Consider the following 19,346-nt stretch of genomic DNA (forward strand, 5'->3'; position numbering starts at 1 on the left):
AGTGGGAGAACTTGCATAATTGGTGGCTGACTAGATATTTTTTTGCCCCACTGTACATAGTGTGCGTGAAGGGCTGACGCCAACAAAAAAATATGTTTGGCTTAAGTGAAGCAGACAAAGCTATTTGGGAAATATGTGTATAGTTTTAATGAGTGTGATGATCGTCCCATTACATTGTTAAACGTTGACCTGAAAATGTTGACGTTGGCATTGAAAAATTCTAACCCTTCTCTAACTTTTTCTCCTCAGGGAGATCTGCAAGGAGTTTGTGGACCTGATGTCCCAGGACCGCTCTCCTCTGGGGGCGAGCCGTCCCAACCCCTGTCTGGAGCACGGGGTCCAGAGCAACCTCACCCACTTCAGCCTACTCACCCACGGCTTCGGCACCCCCGCTATCTGCGCCGCCCTCTCCGCCTTCCAGAGCTACCTGGTGGAGGCCATCAAAATGCTGGACAAGGACCAGGGGGGTGGCAAGGGGCACCACGAGAAGGAGATGAAGCACCGCAAATAGGTGGGACGCCTTCTGACGAGATTGGAGATTTGACGGACTGACTGATTTCCATATTCCATCCTTTCTTAGCCTCCTTTAAGAGGACAACGACATATTTCTTCCCCAAATTCTTACTACGGCCCAATCCCTCACAGGGAAGGGCATGGTGATGTTTGTGCTGTATATGTGTCGGCCACTTCACTCAAAGACGCATGGACTTCTTCTGGGCTGCTGGTTTTCTAGGCAGTGTCCATTCCTAACTGCCAATGACATTTTCTGAATGAGTTCTGACTTCATGTTCCTGTATGTCTGTTTGACTGTCAAGATGATACCCCAACCGGCATTCATTGGAATGCCCTCTACTTCCCGTAGAGATACGACTATTTATCTCTATGCTTACTTCCCTTCAAAGTCTGTTTGACTCTCTGGACTTGGACCCACTTTGAAAACATCTCGTCACAAGAGATGAGCCATATCCAGGACAGCCAACTTTCTTAGTTTTGCTCATTCCTCATCTGGACATTGGATACCGTCCAACTCCACCCCATAGGATGGGCAGTTTGTGTACTACGATTCAATGTGGGTGCTGCTGGGTAATTGAGTTCTTTGGGGGTGGGGGCATGGTGTCACAGGCAGCTATGGGATTTTTTTGGGGTGAAGGGGAGGGTAGGTGTGGGTAAATTAAGAAAAAAAACACATCATTTTGTACTTACTGTGTATGTTTAATATTAATGTTATTACTGTTATTATTGTATTACGGCATAAATGTCATATATTATTAAAGAATAACTCATGCAGACTGCCTGGGTATCATGTTTTATCATTCACTGTCAATAATGGTGGAAGGATGCTTTTCAAGGTTAATTCTAATACCTAAAACCCACTGGCCATGAATTAGATCCTTCAATTTTAATGGTTTAAGTACAATTTCAGATGAATTTTTAAAATGTTTTTTATCTCAAAAATAATTTCTTAAGATATACAATTAATATTTACGTTTTTTGATAGAGAAAATGTTGCTAATTTAAAAAAAATAAGCAATTCACCACTTATGATTAACCATAGACACACTACCCACCTCCCTTTCTCACATACACAAATTAATAATTACTGATGCGAACGTGCACCCCAGGGGCCACAAATTCAGAGAGCCCATTTACGGCAGAGCGATGAAGTGAAAACGATCCCACACCATCACAGCGGTAACTGTCACCGTGCCAGGCAGTCGCCAGCCCCACCGTTACCTGGGAGACCACCGCGACACCAGTGCACAACACCGCACCTCAGCTTCCGTCCCTCTCCCCCATCTGTTAAACTACCTCTCTTATCTGCTTGTTCTCTACACCGCCTTACCTGCCCCCTCCCTCCACATTACCCCAAGTATCAATTCCCCCATCCTATCTCCTTGTGACCTACCCCCTCCCCCTCCTTTCCTATATCTGACACTCAGCAGGGTTGTTCTCCATCTCCCTGTGCCTCCAGGCAAACATATGCTGCTCTTCCCATCAGATTCCGGTGTGTTTGGGAGAGGAGGGATTGTTTAATGTTTATTAATCACCTGTCTGCGGTATAGGAAGAGAGAGAGAGAGAGGAGTTGGAGACACTGGCTTGGTATTCACTATTCCAGCTGTAAGAGAGGTTACATTTTTCCTGAATGTAGAGGTAAATTAGGATTGTAAGTGTGTTTATATGCTATGTATTTAAACATAACGCTTAAATATACTGTGCGCGCAATACAAACATAATATTTGGTACTTAACTGGTGTTCCAAGTCTTTTGAAATGAGCCACATGTTACTGAGGTACGTCACTTAAAATAGCAATAAACAAAAACCCATTTTATATGGCTTTTCACTTTCACTCATGGTTGACTATGCACGTACACAACACATACAGAGGCACACAGAAGACAAGACAGACTGCAGAGTACACAGCCAGAAGGCTGTTCTCTTGATAGGGGACACAGAGGAAAGCACCACGAGGACAAAGATATCTCAACGGTGTGTCACGTTTTATTGGAACAAAAAGAGCAAAGATCTAGGGTACAGAAGGGAAAATATGTGGGCATTAAGGGGTAAGCAGTGAGCTTAGGAACTTGGCGCCGGAGCAAGGAGCTTGGCGCCCACGGGCATAAGCTTCTCCAAGTCATGGATGCCTTCCGTGTCAATCAAACGGACGGTGAAGGAGGGCAGGTTGAGGATGAAGCGCTTGTTCAGCTGGAGGAGACAGAGAGAGGAGAGTTAGATCATGAGTCTTTTCATGCCAATGCACCGAGCAGCACGATAATATAGGAGAAAACAAAGCTATGTTCCTGTTATAGGTGATATCAGTTCATTGAACAGTTCTCGCTAAATGTAGTTTTCCTAAATTAGAGACGTCTCAATTTGATCAATTCAAGACTGCTGTGTGCGAAATGATTCAACTACAACGTGCATCACAACAATATCTCCAAACGTGATGAACTTTTAACCAACTAATGAGGTGGTGATGAAGCCCACCGCCGTCATTCAGTTCGCCCTAAAACAGAGAGAGAAAAGAAAAAAAAAGAGCTCACCTCCTCAACGCACTTCTTCAGTAGGTCCACGGCTTCATCGCGAGTCAGATCTGAAGCACGAGAGAGATTCGAGAGCGGGAGACGGGAATCAAAAGAGAGCAATATGACTCACTGCACATCCCGATCAAGTTTAACTTCAATACAAGAACTCTTCAATCATTTACTATTTCAATTCTGTTAAGTGTTGAGAGAGCACGAAGAACACAGCCAAAGGAACAGGGGAAACAGACAAAGAGGTTAAGAACAGGAGGAGGCAGAAAGAGGAGATGGAGGGCAACAAAATAGAGGAATGGTAAAAAGACGGGATAGAGAACGAGGGAGCCCACCTGGTCTGTAGTAGCGGTCGAGGATAGACAGGGTGAGGTAGGCTCCGTAGCCGTGGGCAGCGAAGGGGGCCTTGGCCAGAGCAGACAGGTGATCCATGTAGTAGAGCCCTGGGCCGTCCGTCTCATCAAACCCAGCCAGCAACAGGTTCACATGGTACGGAGTCTGGCGAGAGAGGCATTGGTCAGCGAAGGTGTGGAAAGCAACTGTGATTATTATCGCGACATTATGGTATTATCGCGATATGAAGACATTCTCGTGTGATGACAATGTTCTCATGATGGAGATGTAAGGAAGGACGATGAACTAAATGGTCACACACACGATGCAGTTCTTCGCCCACATCCGAACAACAAGGTCCACTTTTCCATTCCTTCGTTATGACCGGCCAAGGCTGATGCTCCGACAGCGACCAATAGTCAGTACCATAGAGACTAATCGATTTAATATCGCATGCCAACGATTTCTCTCTATGGTCAGAACATTAAACTATCATTGCAATAAGCTGAGTGAACGACACTTTGAAGAGGCAGCTTATGATTAAGACCGCAACAGAAGGCAAATAAAATGTAGTTTTTTTTCAGCTCGCTCAAACGTCGCCGCACCCAAATATCGGCTGTGATTTGGAAGTTAACAAAATAGGAGATTAAACAACAATGGCGGCGCAAAAGAATGGGGAGGGGTGTGAAACTGGCGTGACATGGAGGGGGGCTAGGTGGTTTGGGTGTTGGGGGGGGTCATGGTGTCACCAGCAGTATGACATCTGCTGCGAGGTGGCACCCCCGCTGCTCCCTCCATCATCACCCCCTCCACTCCACTCCACTCCCGCCCCGCCTTCACCCTGGAGTAACGCCAAGGCTCATTAAAAACTTCTGTAGTCTCTCTCTCTCCTTCCCTCTCCCTTAAATTACTTATTTTATCCTTCTAGCCACTCCGTTTCAATGAGCTCTTTTACACGCTCGCAATACTCCTCTTTCGCCATCCTCCCTCCTTGCTATAATCCCTCTAATCAGGACAAATTGAAGTTTCAGAAACCAGTCATGGTGTGAAACTAGTCATTCGACAATTGTAGAGTTTCCGTTTAAAAGGAGTCAAACCTACCGATGCTATGAAGTGAATGCAAAAAATCAGCAGCGAAGCGTTGCACATGAACCCATTCCTAGAATAGAGAGAGAGACAGTGGATGTATAATGTGACATCAGTAACCTGTTGTAATCTGAACACCTGCCCCAAGTATCAATGTGTGTTAGACACTTCTACCAGGGGAAAGAAAGGCCGACTTGCCATGCTCCCTGTGGAGAGGGGTTGTGTGTGTGTGTGTGTCTCGCCAGGCCATGCCTGAACCCATTGGTGTACCACGGAACACCCCAGTGGCATCACCCCCACCCACACGAGCGACACCGGTCTCGAGACACAGGTTACAACGTAACAATACAGCGCAGGAGATGGCATCAAAATAACCCTTCCTCCCAGTGTCACCTCAGAGGGCACCAACAACCGGGCAGCAGGCTCCTTAAATCCTGCAGCAGACCTCACGCCAAGTCACAAACACACAACACATACATGTTCAAAAGAACCTCATAAAACACACAGAGAGATGGTCTGTCTAATATTCATTCAACTAAAAGGATGTACGGTTAGTTCTGGTGATGAAAGAAGTGAACCGTAGTAAATCAACCCAACCCCGCTCACTCTCCCTCTCCTCTTCCACGTGCAAGTCCTCCCTCCTCCCCCTCTCCGCGCCCACCCCCCCCTCCGCGCCCTCCCTCCCCCCCCCTCTCCGCGCCCACCCCTCTCCGTGCACCACCCCTCCCCCCCCTCTCTGTGCACCACCCCTCCCCTGTGCACCGTGTGCACCGCGCCCACCCCTCTCCTCTGTGCACCGCCCTCCCTCCCTCTCTCTGTGCACCGCCCTCCCTCCTGTGCTCTCCCTCCGTGCACCGCCCTCCCTCCCCCTCTCTGTGCCCTCCCTCCCCTCTCTCCCTCCCCACTCCCTGTGCACCGCGCCCTCCCTCCCCGTCCTCTCTCTCGTGCACCGCGCCCGTCCCTCCCTCCTCTCTCACCGTGCACCGTGCCCTCCCTCCCCCCTCTCCCTCACCTCTCTCCGTGCCCCCCCTCCCTCTCTGTGCGTGCCCCCCTCCCCCCTCCCTCCCTCTCTCTCCGTGCACCCCCTCCCCCTCTCTCTCCGTGCCCCCCCCTCCCTCTCCGTGCACCCCCTCCCTCCCCCTCTCCGTGCACCGTGCCCTCCCTCCCTCTCTCTCTCTCCGTGCACCGCCCTCCCTCCCCTCTCTGTGCCCTCCCTCCCTCCCCACTCTCTGTGCACCGTGCACCGCCCTCCCTCCTCTCTCCCCGTGCACCGTCCCTCCCTCCCTCCCTCTCCGTGCACCGCGCCCTCCCTCCCTCCCTCTCTGTGCACCGTGCCCTCCCTCCCTCCCCACTCTCTGTGCACCGTCCCCCTCTCTGTGCACCATGCCCCCCCTCCCTCCCCCCTCTCTGTGCACCGTGCCCCCCCCTCCCTCCCCCTCTGTGCACCGTGCCCCCCCTCTCCGTGCACCGCGCCCTCCCTCCCCCTCCGTGCACCGCGCCCTCCCCCCCCCTCTCTGTGCACCATGCCCTCCCCTCCCTCCCTCCCTCCCACCGTTCTGTGCACCGTCCCTCCCTCCCTGTGCCCTCCCTCCCCCCCTCTCTGTGCACCATGCCCTCCCTCCCTCCCCCTCTCTGTGCACCATGCCCTCCCTCCCTCCCCCCTCTCTGTGCACCGTGCCCTCCCTCCCCCGTGTGCACCGTGCCCTCCCCCCCCCTCTCTGTGCACCGTGCCCCCCCCTCTCCACCGTGCACCGCGCCCTCCCTCTCCGTGCACCGCGCCCTCCCTCCCCTCCCCCCTCCCTCCCCCTCTCTGTGCGCGCCCTCCCTCCCCATGCGTGCCCTCCCTCCCCCCTCCCTGTGCACCGCACCCTCCTTCCTCCCTGTGCACCGCACCGCCCTCCTTCCCCCCTCTCTGTGCACCGTGCCCTCCCCTCTCTCTGTGCACTGCGCCCCCCCCCCTCCCTCTCTGTGTGCACCGTGCCCTCCCCCCCCTGTCTCTCTGTGCACCGTGCCCTCCCTCCCCCCTCTCTCTGTGCACCGTGCCCTCCCTCCCCACTCTCTGTGCCCTCCCTCCCTCCCCCCTCTCTCTGTGCCCGTCCCTCCCTCCCCACTCTCTGTGCACTGTGCCCTCCCTCCCTCCCCACTCTCTGTGCACCGTGCCCTCCCTCCCTCCCTCTCTCTGTGCACCGTGCCCTCCCTCCCCCTCTCTGTGCACCGTGCCCTCCCTCCCCCCTCTCTGTGCACCGTGCCCTCCCTCCCCACTCTCTGTGCCCTCCCTCCCTCCCCACTCTCTGTGCACCGTGCCCTCCCTCCCTCCCCACTCTCTGTGCACCGTGCCCTCCCTCCCTCCCTCTCTCTGTGCACCGTGCCCTCCCTCCCTCCCCCCTCTGTGCACTCTCTGTGCACCGTGCCCTCCCTCCCTCCCCCTCTCTGTGCACCGTGCCCTCCCTCCCCCTCTCTGTGCACCGTGCCCTCCCTCCCCCTCTCTGTGCACCGTGCCCTCCCTCCCCCCTCTCTGTGCACCGTGCCCTCCCTCCCCCTCTCTGTGCACCGTGCCCTCCCTCCCCTCTCTCTCCGTGCACCGCCCCCTCCCTCCCCCTCTCTGTGCACCGTGCCCCCCCTCCCCCTCCCTCTCTGTGCCCTCCCTCCCTCCCCCACTCTCTGTGCCCTCCCTCCCTCCCCACTCTCTGTGCACCGTGCCCTCCCTCCCCCTCTCTGTGCACCGTGCCCTCCCTCCCTCCCCCCTCTCTGTGCACCGTGCCCTCCCTCCCCCCTCTCTGTGCACCCCTTCCCCCCCCCTCCCTGTGCACCGTGCCCTCCCCCCCGCCCCTCCCTGTGCACCCCCTCCCTGTGCACCGTGCCCCCCTCCCCCTGTGCACCGTGCCCCCCTCCCCCTGTGCACCGTGCCCCCTCTCTCTGTGCCCCCTCCCCCTCTCTCCCGTGCACCGCCCCCTTCTGTGCACCGTCCCTCTGTGCACCGCGCGCCCTCCCCCCCCCCCCTCTCTGTGCACCGTGCCCTCCCTCCCCCTCTCTGTGCACCGTGCCCTCCCCTCCCCCTCCCCCCTCTCTGTGCACCGCCCACCGCCCTCCCCCTCTCTGTGCACCGCGCCCGCCCTCTCTGTGCACCCCCCCTCTGTGCACCGTGCCCCCCTCTCTGTGCACCGTGCCCCCCCCCCTCTCTGTGCACCGTGCCCCCCCGTGCCCCCCCCCTCTCTGTGCACCGTGCCCCCCCCCCTCTCTGTGCACCGTGCACCTCCCCCCCTCCCCCCCCCCCCCTCTGTGCACCGTGCCCTGTGCACCGTCCCCCCCCTCTCTGTGCACCGTGCCCCCTCCCCCTCGTGCCCCCTCCCCCTCTCTGTGCACCGTGCCCTCCCTCCCCCCTCTCTCTGTGCACCGTGCCCTCCCTCCCCCTCCCCCCTCTCTCTGTGCACCGTGCCCTCCCCCCCTCTCTGTGCACCGTGCCCTCCCTCCCCACTCTCTGTGCCCTCCCTCCCTCCCCGTCCCCACTCTCTGTGCACCGTGCCCTCCCTCCCCCCTCTGTGCACCGTGCCCCCCCTCCCCTGTGCACCGTGCCCTCTGTGCACCGTGCCCTCCCTCCCCCCTTCCTCTGTGCACCGTGCCCTCCCTCCCCACCTCTCTGTGCACCGTGCCCTCCCTCCCCCCCTCCCCCTCTGTGCACCGTGCCCTCCCTCCCCCCCACTCCCTGTGCACCCCCTCCCCCTCTCTGTGCACCCCCTCCCCCCCTGTGCACCGTGCCCCCCTCCCTGTGCACCGTGCCCCCCTCCCCCCTCCCTGTGCACCGTGCCCCCCCCCCTGTGCACTCCCCCTCTCTCCCCCCTCCCTGTGCACCGCCCCCTTCCCTCTCTGTGCACCGCGCCCCCCCTCTCTGTGCACCGCGCCCTCTCTGTGCACCGCGCCCCCCCCCCCCTCTGTGTGCACCGCGCCCCCCTCTGTGCACCGTGCCCCCCCCCCCTCTCCACCGTGCCCCCCTCCTTCTGTGCTGTGCACCGTGCCCCCCTCCTGTGCACCGTGCCCCCCCCCTCTCTGTGCACCGTCTCTGTGCACCGTGCCCCCCTCCTCCTCCCGTGCCCCCCCCCTCTCTGTGCACCGTGCCCCCCTCCCCCCTCTCTGTGCACCGTGCCCCCCACCGTCCCCCTCTGTGCTCCCCCCTCTCTGTGCACCGTGCCCCCCCCCCCTCTCTGTGCACCGTGCCCCCCCCCTCCCCCTCTGTGCACCGTGCCCCCCCTCCCTCCCTCTCTGTGCACCGTGCCCCCCTCCCCTCTCTGTGCACCGTGCCCCCCCCCCCCTCTCTGTGCACCGTGCCCCCCCTCCCCCTCTCTGTGCACCGTGCCCCCCTCCCCGTCTCTCTGTGCACCGTGCCCCCCCCCCCTCTCTGTGCACCGTGCCCCCCCTCCCACCCCCCCCCTCTCTGTGCACCGTGCCCCCCCCTCTGTGCACCGTGCTCTCTGTGCACCGTGCCCCCCCCTCCCCTCCCCCCTCTCTGTGCACCGTGCCCCCCCCCTCTGTGCACCGTGCCCCCCCCCTCTCTGTGCACCGTGCCCCCCCACCTCCCCCCCTCTCTGTGCACCGCGCCCTCCCTCCCTCCCCCTCTCTGTGCACCGCGCCCGCCCTCCCTCCCCCCCCCCTCTCTCTCTGTGCACCCGCGCCCGCCCCCTCCCTCCCCCTCTCTGTGCACCGCGCCCGCCCTCCCTCCCCCTCTCTGTGCACCGCGCCCGCCCTCCCTCCCCCTCTCTGTGCACCGCCCGCCCGCCCTCCCCCCCTCTCTGTGCACCGTGCCCTTCCTCCCCCTCTCTGTGCACCGTGCCCTTCCTCCCCCTCTCTGTGCACCGTGCCCTTCCTCCCCCTCTCTGTGCACCGTGCCCTTCCTCCCCCCCTCTCTGTGCACCGTGCCCTTCCTCCCCCTCTCTGTGCACCGTGCCCTTCCTCCCCCCTCTCTTCCTCCCTGTGCCCCAGGACATGTTCTCTTTATTGGCATTTCTCCTCAATGTGCTGTATTAATTGTTCATCTGTGCTGGAACAGGGGAGTCGTGTGCAATATGGCACTAGTAATTATTTGTGCCCGTGCTGTACTAAAAAAAGAAAACCCCATATGTGACGCTAGCTCCACAAACTGTTGCTGTGGACTTCTTGCTAAATCTTTAAATAAGCAAGAAGACTTACTTGTTCTTTTGGATACAACCCAAGAGGCGACATCTGACTGAGAATGATTTACAAACCCCGTACAAGACCACTGCCACTGAAATTTGCAGTCCATTTTTACAAATACAGTTTTGAAATACATAATGCAGCTAGTTGATTTCAGGTTTCTTCACAGTTGCTTGCCAGTGTTCTCCATCTTCCCTTCTCTCACACCATCTCTGAAGCTTGGCGCTTACTCCTGGGATTATCAAGAGGCCCAGTTGTTGTTCTGGATCCCTGGTAGGTACCCAGTGCAAGATCCCCCCCCCCATTCCAAGCTCCAACGCTACCACTTATCCCCCGAGGTTTCGAACCACAAGAGACATCCTCTTCGCTTAACAACGTAGCTCACCTCGATTCAGGTAGACAAGAGAGAAAAAAACATGAAATGCTCAGGAAGGAGTGGAAAAGATGTTTATGCAACATATTTGCATGTCCATATATTCTGGGGTGGGTGTTAATTGGGGAGCATAGCTAAAGGAAGGTGTGGGATGTCGACCAGAAATTGCTTTAACCAAAATAAAATCTCAATACTTTCGGGAACCCTGCGAGAACTGCGTACGAAAATATAATATACATAAAGGATATTTTCACCACAGGATAAAAATATATATGGTATTACTGCCTTTGGGCCAGCATGTATTTCTGAATATTTTGTAACGTTATCCAATATCTAAAGCACATATTGAACCAGCAGCAGCCTAACTAACACAGACGCTCGCTCGCACTCTTCTGTGCCGTGTTGACTTCTGGGTCTAGCTCAAAGCCCTCGGGACTGGCCCCCTCCATATCCCACTCCCTCGGCTCCCACCTCCTTGTGTCCCACATTCCCTTCTCAGCCTCACTAATTGTTTTTTGTAATTATTTTCATCCTTCTGCTATTGTGACAGGCAGCGGCTGCACTCTTCTTAACATATTAACCTCGTCACAACCAGATGAGATTTAGAGGGACGGATACGAGGAGACTTGACTCCTGTGTTCCACACACACACACACACACACACTTCACTCCAAGGAGTGGTAGGACAGGGACCCAGTGGGTTGCGTTACGTTTCTGCCGCAGGTGTTGCGTACCGTTGAGACAAGAGCGACACTTATGCCAATTCACAACATATTGACAAATGTCTCTGGATCAGTCAAAATAGACTCGCTGCCCACATCTCAAACTGATATAGTAGAGGAACACAGAGACAAAACGGGTGGAACATGTGTGCTACACTAGCACGTCACGAAAGCAGACGTTTTTTGTTGTTAAAAGTTGCTACACTGGAAGTGGGCCGACATGCCTGTGCCCAATGTTCATCTAAAAACAATGGGAATGACTCATGCTCTACAAAGGTTAAGTGTCCAGTGTAGGAGGCTCAGACTGAATTCCCACCTGAATGTGTGACAAAGGCTAAGCGGCAAAAGCACAGAGCAACTTAGTGGTAACATAGTAGGCTACACTGGAGAAAATACAAGCATGGGTCCACATTAAATAATGACATTGTCCCACGGTGTCCCTGCTGTAGCTTTACAGCCATGCACAATTACATAGGGGGAAATAGGGTAAGAGTACTTATTAAACCCACTCCCATCTTTGGACTTACATTTAAAAAAATAAACTTTTTTTAAAATCACTTTTAATGATTCAGCCAATTCATATGGTTATATCCATAACACTTTTTATTCTAAACCAATCAGAGGTTTTATTATGAAGTTATTGGCAGTTGTGCAAGTTCCCGATTTCAAAGCTCCGAAGCAAACTTTGGTGTTGAGGGGACCCTCAGATAACATCTTCAGATATTTTTTTTGGTACTTTCTCAGATAAGTGATCATACTTTATGGACAATTCATATGCGGACGATGCACATGGTAGCCTATTTCATGGGCATTAATACATTTCTTGCCAATTTAAAATATGGGGTTTTCATGCTAGCAGTCGTGACTGCGTGTCACAGTCTCACAGTAGCAACATAACTTGAGCTAAAAAATGAAACATCTCAGCTTACATTATTAAAATGCATTGTCTTATGTGTCTGTTAAACAAACCTTGCATTGTTATTCCCAGATGCCGTTTTTGTAAATTTGAGATTGATCTTAGCTGGACATAAAGAGTACAGGACATAAAAAGAATTCCCTCTATTTATAATGGAAATAAAGAAATATTGTAGGGTGTCTAATCAAAAAGGCATATTTTGATCAATGGGGAAATATGTTAATTGTGTAGATACTCCTCTATGAACACCAATGGTGCAAACTAGGGATGCATGATAGATCGGTGAACATATCGGAATCGGACGATATTAGCTAAAAATGCAAACGTCAGTATTGGCCCGATGTCTAGTTTAACGCCGATGTTAAAAACCGATGTCAAAACTACCGTGCCTACCTATATAATGTACATAATGACGCCACGTCAAATTTTGCGCTACAGGTGCAACATAGCATTCCTAACCTAGCCCACGATGTCTGCTGTGTGGACCGAGCAGTCAACAAGTTGAGCAGTCATTTGAAAGATTAAAACAATTTCAGAGAGACAACTCAAAGGGGAAATCCCTTGACAGTCGAACGTTCTCTGTCGTCGGTGATGTTGGCTTTCGCTGACTGGTCGAGCACCAGTACACACTTCCAAGTGTGCTATTTTTCAGATGTTGCCCTACTGGGGTTACACAGTAATAGAGTCACTGGTATTAGCTTCACGACATACATACATATTATGGAAAATTGTTTGGGTCTTTGCATGTCAATAAAAGATACAGTAACACTGTCAAAGCTGTACAAAAAATGTCAGGAAACACCGGCCACGAACGAAGTGTTAACAATACCGCGTTGGTAATAAATCATCATTTGTTTCGACCGCAACTTCTGGTGTAGCTGGCTTTAGCTTGGTACCTAGCTAGCACCAATACAACCAGCCTGAAAACAATGACCAGTAGAACCTGCAGTCATTTTCATTAATCTTAGCAATGATTTAGGAATCCTTGTGAGTAAGTATTAGCCAGGTTGCCACTTGTTGTTCACCTATTGAAATTGAACTTCATTTCATGAAAATAAATAGCTAGCCAGCTACTTAACCCTGTTGCCCAAAGCTACCGTTATAAGCAGCCAGCAAGCTTCATTTGGCTAGTGAAGCTCGACCTGACGGGGTATGTGTTGTGAAGCTTGCCACACTAAGGATTAGGCACAATAGTGGAATTTGCTGTTTGCCTTCAGAATAAAAGTATGTCATTGACAATTATGCAAAGGAATACAAGTAGTAGAATTGAACCATACTGTTATTTTGAAGGCTAACCGCAAAGTCCACTGTTGTGGCTAATCCTTATTGTGACTAGCTTCACATAGAAGGGTCCGACCACCATTAATCAAATAAGAACTGTCTTATAAATCAGGGTTATTTTAGATGACACCCGAGTTTGAAGGTATGCCTTGAAATACATCCACAGGTACACCTCTAATTGACTCAAATGATGTCAATTAGCCTATCAGAAGCTTCTAAAGCCAGGACATCATTTTCTGGACTTTTCCAAGCTGTTTAAAGGCACAGTCAACTTAGTGTATGTAAACTTCTGACCCACTGGAATTGTGATACAGTGAATAAGTGAAATAATCTGTCTGCAAATAATTGTTGGGAAAATTACTTGTGTCATGCAAAGTAGATGTCCTAACAGACTTTGTTGGTTAACAAGACATTTGTGGAGTGGTTGAAAAGCAAGTTTTAATGACTCCAACCTAAGTGTATGTAAACTTCTGACTTCAACTGTATGTTGTGTGGACCTCCCACTTTGACTCGGGATAGCACGCAGTCTATTAGGGTGAAATTCACAGCGTGGTGAAAGTGCATGATAATGAGCTTGATGCTCCTTACTAATAAATATCAAGGGTCTTATTCTGGTGACATGGTGACATGATCAATGCTTGGCTGTTTGACAAATGAAAATAATCTTGCTTTTATCTTAAATAACCTTATGTAGGCTATCCTACAGGCACTGTATCTGCGAGCTGTTGACTACAGCGCACATGTCAAAACCAGAGTGGGCACATTTGCTAAATAGCACAACAGTTTGTGACAAAACCATCGGAAGAATTGAAAATGCGATAGCAACACATTTAAAAAGTTGGAAAGTAATCCCAAAAGTATTTTTTTGTGCACTAAGTCATCACACACAGCCTGTTATCCACAACAAGTCTGTTTTATGGAAAAATCTCTGGTGGGAAAACGTGCATATCGATTTATGCAGACTTGAGAATATTTGCATAGAAACCTGTTGCCAATTGGATGGAATCTTCACTAGTGTCTGATTTGTTAGGCAAATAATTACCCTGCTTCGAAGGTAGTCTGCAAGGTTCTTGCGTGTGAAGTTGGCTGCCGCTTTTGGACTGAGTTCATAACCTGAAAGACAAGAGAGTCAAATGAAAGGAATGTCCATTACAAGTCACACATAACCATGGAAACACCGTAATTAAAATCTAACATCTATATTTTAAATCAAGATTAGAAGCGTAGCGGTGCCATGAATAATAGGGCTACTAGGTCATCTTTAATTTGACACCAGAGAAACACAAGAGAACTTACCGTTTCTCATTTTGTAGAGCTGAATATTCTTCTGGATGTACTCTGCAAACTGCACTGTGTCACCTGCCTCTCCCACACAAAGCAATAGAATCTTGTCACTCAGCTTGAACATCTTGTCTTGGTCTGAGGGCATAGACAAGGTGTTAGTTATTCAAATCACACACACCAGTGATATGTTCAACATGATGTATGGAAATACTGAAGAAAAAGAATACACAATTTCCCTAAAAATTTGTTTGATTACAAATAGTTTTCAGATTTTTTGACAGAGGAAAATATTGCAAGTCATTTTTATAGTAATCTGGGCCTACTTGTGTGTGCACTCCTTGCCGAATTCCACTTTCACAATTCGCATAATCAAACTACCTAGTTGGCTGGCTAACACACTAGCTAGCCTTTTTACCTATCTAACAAGTCTGTAATACACCGTTTTGAGTTTGGGAACATGCAAGTTAACAAGCTACGTAGACAGTCCAACGCGATTGTTCCCAGCACATTTAGTCGCGTGAACAGTTAAAATCGTGCAAGATAGACAGATAGCTAGCGTTAGGTGAGAACTGAAAGCAGAGATACTGTTCTAACATTTATGCTGGAAGCCACATCAGTTAGCTAAGAGCGTGCGCTTTTCCGATCTCGACTCATTAGCCAATGAGAAAGGAAGCTCGCTAGTTAGCTAACTAACTATTTAGCTCAAACAGCAGATGTTAGCTAGTTAGGCTAGAATGCTTAATTAACACAACCATTCTAACTAGTAAGTTAACACATGACTCAAAACTGAAATGTATGAGACAAATATGTTGGACCTTTTACTAACTTTAAACATTTTATGAATTAGTTCATGGACAACAAAAGCCGGTTAAATAGCTAGTTGGCTAACTGCAAACGAGCGATGTCATAGTCATAACGTTACCCTGTTTCATCTGAATGATGCTGTTGGCGGCAATGTTATCAGCAGCAACCAGGACAAAGTCTTGTCCCTGAATCCCGATCAAATATTCCATACTGTAATTTATGGGTAACAATTTTAAATAAGTTTGGCCTGAGCAACAACTCAAACTCGTTCGTACACTCAGATTACGCAGCAAAACTGTAATAATTGGCGCAAGATGTTGACGTCAGGATACATGAAGCTTTTCCCCTTCTCATGTGACCCAGGTCTGGTGCCACTGAAAGCCAACTGCAAATCAGAGCCCTCTGCTGAAAATTATTAATGTACCACGGTCTATCTCTGGAATATACAGACTACTTTATTTTAATTGAAGTGGGGTGTTTAATAGCCTAAAGCAAGGTAAAAAAACAACAACAAAGACACATAAAAAAATTGAACACATTTTAGTCATTTATTAGACGCTTTTATCCAGAGCGATTTACAGGAGCCATTATGGTTAAGTGCCTTACTCAAGGGCACATCGACAAATGTTCCACCTATTCAGCCAGGGATTTGAACCAGAGACCTTTCGATTACTGGCCCAACGCTCTTAACCGGTAGGATGCTGCTAGGCTTAACACACACACACACACACACACACACACACACACACACACACACACACACACACACACACACACACACACACACACACACACACACACACACACACACACACACACACACACACACACACTAAAAGCATTTTTGGATTATGCAACACATCTTTTTTTTATCATATGCTTTATCTTTTTATTGAGTTTGAAATCAGTTTGCTCTGTTTTTCTGTTCTCTGTTGATTGCTCTTTCAGTTTGTTCTTTCCAACCCTCCAAACCTCCCAACTCTGTAGCTTGTTGAAGGCAGGTTAGAAAATTATCAACAGTCAGGTTAGAAAGCCATAAACACACAATTTGCAAATGGATTTAAACTGTGTGCAGAAATCTCAGCATTACTCGTCATTAGTTTTCTGTCTCTCTGGGCTCTGTCAACCTCCAGTTTGAGCTCTCTGAAATGCACCTTTTGTAACATTAGAAATTGCTATGCAGTTGCTCGAGCTCCGACTGTCAGGCACCCTTTGTAGGCTTGTGTATTTTTAACAAGTTATTCATATCTACTTGTCACAATGAGTGAGAGTTATAGATGTAGAGATGTGAGGAGTTTTTTTGTGCACAAGCTACACTCAAACTGGGTGCTAGAGTTATTGATTTACAATTCTGATGTGTTTTGGCAGGCTGACTTTGGAAGCTGGATACTTTATACTCATTTTCATATTTCTCTCTCTCCTCTCCTATTTCACTCTCGGCAGTTGTCGCTGGTTCAGCTTGACTGCTTCGTTAGGGCTCATCATTTGCATTCAGATTAATTATCTAATTACCGACAAATGTCCGGCGGCCACCCCACACTCCGGCTCGTCAGCTCTGAGCCTGTAATTATTTTAATCATTTACTTTCATCTGGAGCGTTCCTGCCATACTCCTGTGTTTAGAGGCCATTCTTAATTACCCTGCCCAGACACTCTTCTCCTCTTTTCGTGAAAAAGAGGGGGAAGGAGGGAGGAGAGAGAGAGAGAGAGAGAGAGAGAGAGAGAGAGAGAGAGAGAGAGAGAGAGAGAGAGAGAGCCCAGTGGGGACATGATCCAGGAGCACTGACAGCACAGAGGAAGCTCTCTCAGCTCTTCTGGTTGTTCATCCCCTTCTTCATACTCTCTCTTTCTTTATATCTCTACCCCCTTTCTCTCTGCACACCCCCCTTCCCAACTTCCTCCTCTCTTTCTTTCCTCTCCACATCCCCCGCCCCCACCACACACACACACACACACACACACACACACACACACACACACACACACACACACACACACACACACACACACACACACACACACACACACACACACACACACACACACACACACACACACACACTACTATCGCACCCCTTCCCCCCTATACTTCCTCCCTTTTCCCTTTATCGCAAGCACACACAGGAATCGCCCCTGGGCTTCAGTGCTCTGACTGCTAATACACTAACACACTCACAGAAAGCGAGAGGAGAGAGAGAGAGAGAGAGAGAGAGAGAGAGAGAGAGAGAGAGAGAGAGAGAGAGAGAGAGAGAGAGAGAGAGAGAGAGAGAGAGAGAGAGAGAGAGAGAGAGAGAGAGAGAGAGAGAGCGAGAGCGACTAGATCAGAGTGGGGCGCACACGCACACTGTTTATGGCACACATCACAATGCACACATCTTTCCACTATCTGCCCGGAAAATCTATACACCTCTCTGTCTCTCTATACTTTATTTAGACAGCCATCAGCCAGCCTGTTCCATCTCTCAGTCTGGTTCCTGCCCAACACATGAGAGATGGGTCAACTCCCCCGTGGCCACTCAGTAATGATGCTCTCACTGAACCCTTAAGCGAGATACACTCACCCTGACTGCTCTTGTTAAAGAAAAAAAGATACAAGCTGTGTAATTGGGCTCTTGAATATTTAAGTTAGCCCGGGATGAAAGTTTAATGAAAAGATGATTATCTACCAGTTTATCACACTATTTCATCTTTCATTTTATTCACTGGCTGTTGCAGCACTCACTGTCCGTTTTTGGCAGCGGTGGATACAGCAGAGGCTCACGGGTTGAAACCGCACGAGCCAGCAAGTAGAATATTAGGAATTATATTAGTGAACAGAGCAGATGTATTTAAAAAAAAAAACATGTATCTTCACAAACCACTAAATCGAACCTTCTAACACACAGACACAAACACACATACTTGTGTTTGATCATACATGTTGCTGTCATTTAGTCTTATTGTTTGTATTTATAGGGGGAATTAATCATTTTTTGTTGCCAGAAATGGTGTGAAAAGCAGACAATGTTGTGCTTTGACAGACATAGCGTTTTAGCCAAACCCCAGTGGGATACGCGACGGAGTTAGGGAGGATTATGTATGGACCCAACTTGCCCTAAGGGGAGAGCTGCTGGAATGGGACATGGTTTGAACGACAGAGATTAGCAATCAATGTGCATGGTGCAAACAATTTGAGGGAATATTCTACACGGGCTAAAGCCCCCCGTTTCAATGTACAACAAAATATGCATGTCTTTTTCTTAACACTAAAAATATTAAAAAACAGCCTGGAAAATGAGGTTGTGGCTGTGCAGGCTGTGCAGGCTGTGCAGGCTGTGCAGGCTCAAGCATTTCGACATGGTTCAATTTACAGAGATAAGATTCTTGACCTTCACACACAGACTTTCCTTTGTGAATGTAGACAACATCAGCATATATTTGTGCGCGATGCTAATTGACTGAGTAGGCAAGACTGTAACCTGTTTTATTTGATAAGTTACTGCAAAATTGCATGACCAATTTCACACTAACCAACAGACTGGCCTATGGTGTGGTGGATCATGATTTAGAAATATGGGGCTTGAATAGAAGTGTCGAGGGAATAGAGAGTTATTGTGTTAAGACTTTGTTTAACCTTGCCTTCTTGGATTTTGGCATTCAATTATACGTCCTGAAGAAATGCGAGGTCGATATCAGTGGCACCGTTTATCGGTTTAATCCACAATTTCACGGTGCTGAGGCGGGATGGGATGTCACCGTTTAGCGGTCCCTTTCGTCTGCAAACCGGGAGAGGGACGTCGAGGGAAACTGGGCACGAGAGACCACTTCATCTCAAGGGGTTGAAAAAGAGCAAGTTAAATGGAAGTGACAATCTCTGAAAAAATTCCTGCTGGCAGCTGCGCGCATTCGACATAGTCAGCTCCCCTATATGGTCGCCGACCGCACGACCCCCGTGTCTGGCACACGCACCTGCCGCTCCCAGAAGCGCTTTCACCAACATCCACATAATCCATGGGCGTGTCGCGGAGGGGCTTCTCTCAATGTGCTCTTGTGAAACCCCCTTATGCGTGAAAAAGCTCCCTTTCTCTCTCTATTGTCCGACACAGTTTTATGGGACAACATTGGGCATTATGAGGTTTCAGGATTTACATGGGACTCTATAGAAGGGTATAATCCTTTCAAGCAGAGAACGAATACAAGTTTTAACCCGCTGTTTTCATATTTATTAGCTGGTTAAAGCAACCGAGGCAGCTGAACCTTATACCCCAGACCCCACCAACAGGCTCTCAAGACCCCCACATTCAGAAAGTCCCGGCGAACCCCCAGAGGACCCCTCAGACTTGGACAAGCAGGCAGGCAAATGATCAGT

General features: G+C 50.3%; 2 protein-coding genes across 4 annotated transcripts in view; one reads left to right on the forward strand and one right to left on the reverse strand.

The window, feature by feature from the left end:
* Positions 1–1,287, forward strand: part of tfap2e (transcription factor AP-2 epsilon) — a 13,372-nt gene extending 12,085 nt beyond the window's left edge. For all 3 annotated transcript variants that reach the window (XM_046362403.1, XM_046362404.1, XM_046362405.1), the window contains exon 7: positions 250–1,287. In XM_046362403.1, coding sequence (XP_046218359.1) covers positions 250–511 — 262 coding nt within the window. In that variant the 3' untranslated portion in view covers positions 512–1,287. The remainder of the gene's footprint in view (positions 1–249) is intronic.
* A 1,196-nt stretch (positions 1,288–2,483) lies between these two features.
* Positions 2,484–15,315, reverse strand: LOC124043628 (proteasome subunit beta type-2-like). The gene is made up of 6 exons (XM_046362406.1): positions 15,118–15,315; positions 14,208–14,330; positions 13,954–14,024; positions 3,370–3,532; positions 3,044–3,093; positions 2,484–2,705 (listed from the first exon to the last, which is right to left on the reverse strand). Exons 1-6 carry the CDS (start codon positions 15,206–15,208, stop codon positions 2,577–2,579), a joined length of 627 nt encoding a protein of 208 aa, XP_046218362.1. The 5' UTR covers positions 15,209–15,315; the 3' UTR covers positions 2,484–2,576.
* Between the last annotated feature and the right edge of the window lie 4,031 nt (positions 15,316–19,346).

Source organism: Oncorhynchus gorbuscha, linkage group LG09 (genome assembly GCF_021184085.1).
Source record: "Oncorhynchus gorbuscha isolate QuinsamMale2020 ecotype Even-year linkage group LG09, OgorEven_v1.0, whole genome shotgun sequence".
NCBI classification, from domain to species: domain Eukaryota; kingdom Metazoa; phylum Chordata; class Actinopteri; order Salmoniformes; family Salmonidae; genus Oncorhynchus; species Oncorhynchus gorbuscha.

Coding starts and splice junctions, on each gene's coding strand:
- LOC124043628 (XM_046362406.1), bottom strand. CDS start 15,208: ATGGAATATTTGATCGGGATTCAGGGACAAGACTTTGTCCTGGTTGCT. Junction 14,331..15,117: donor CATCATTCAGATGAAACAGG/GTAACGTTATGA, acceptor CTATGCCCTCAG/ACCAAGACAAGATGTTCAAG. Junction 14,025..14,207: donor GCTCTACAAAATGAGAAACG/GTAAGTTCTCTT, acceptor CTTGTCTTTCAG/GTTATGAACTCAGTCCAAAA.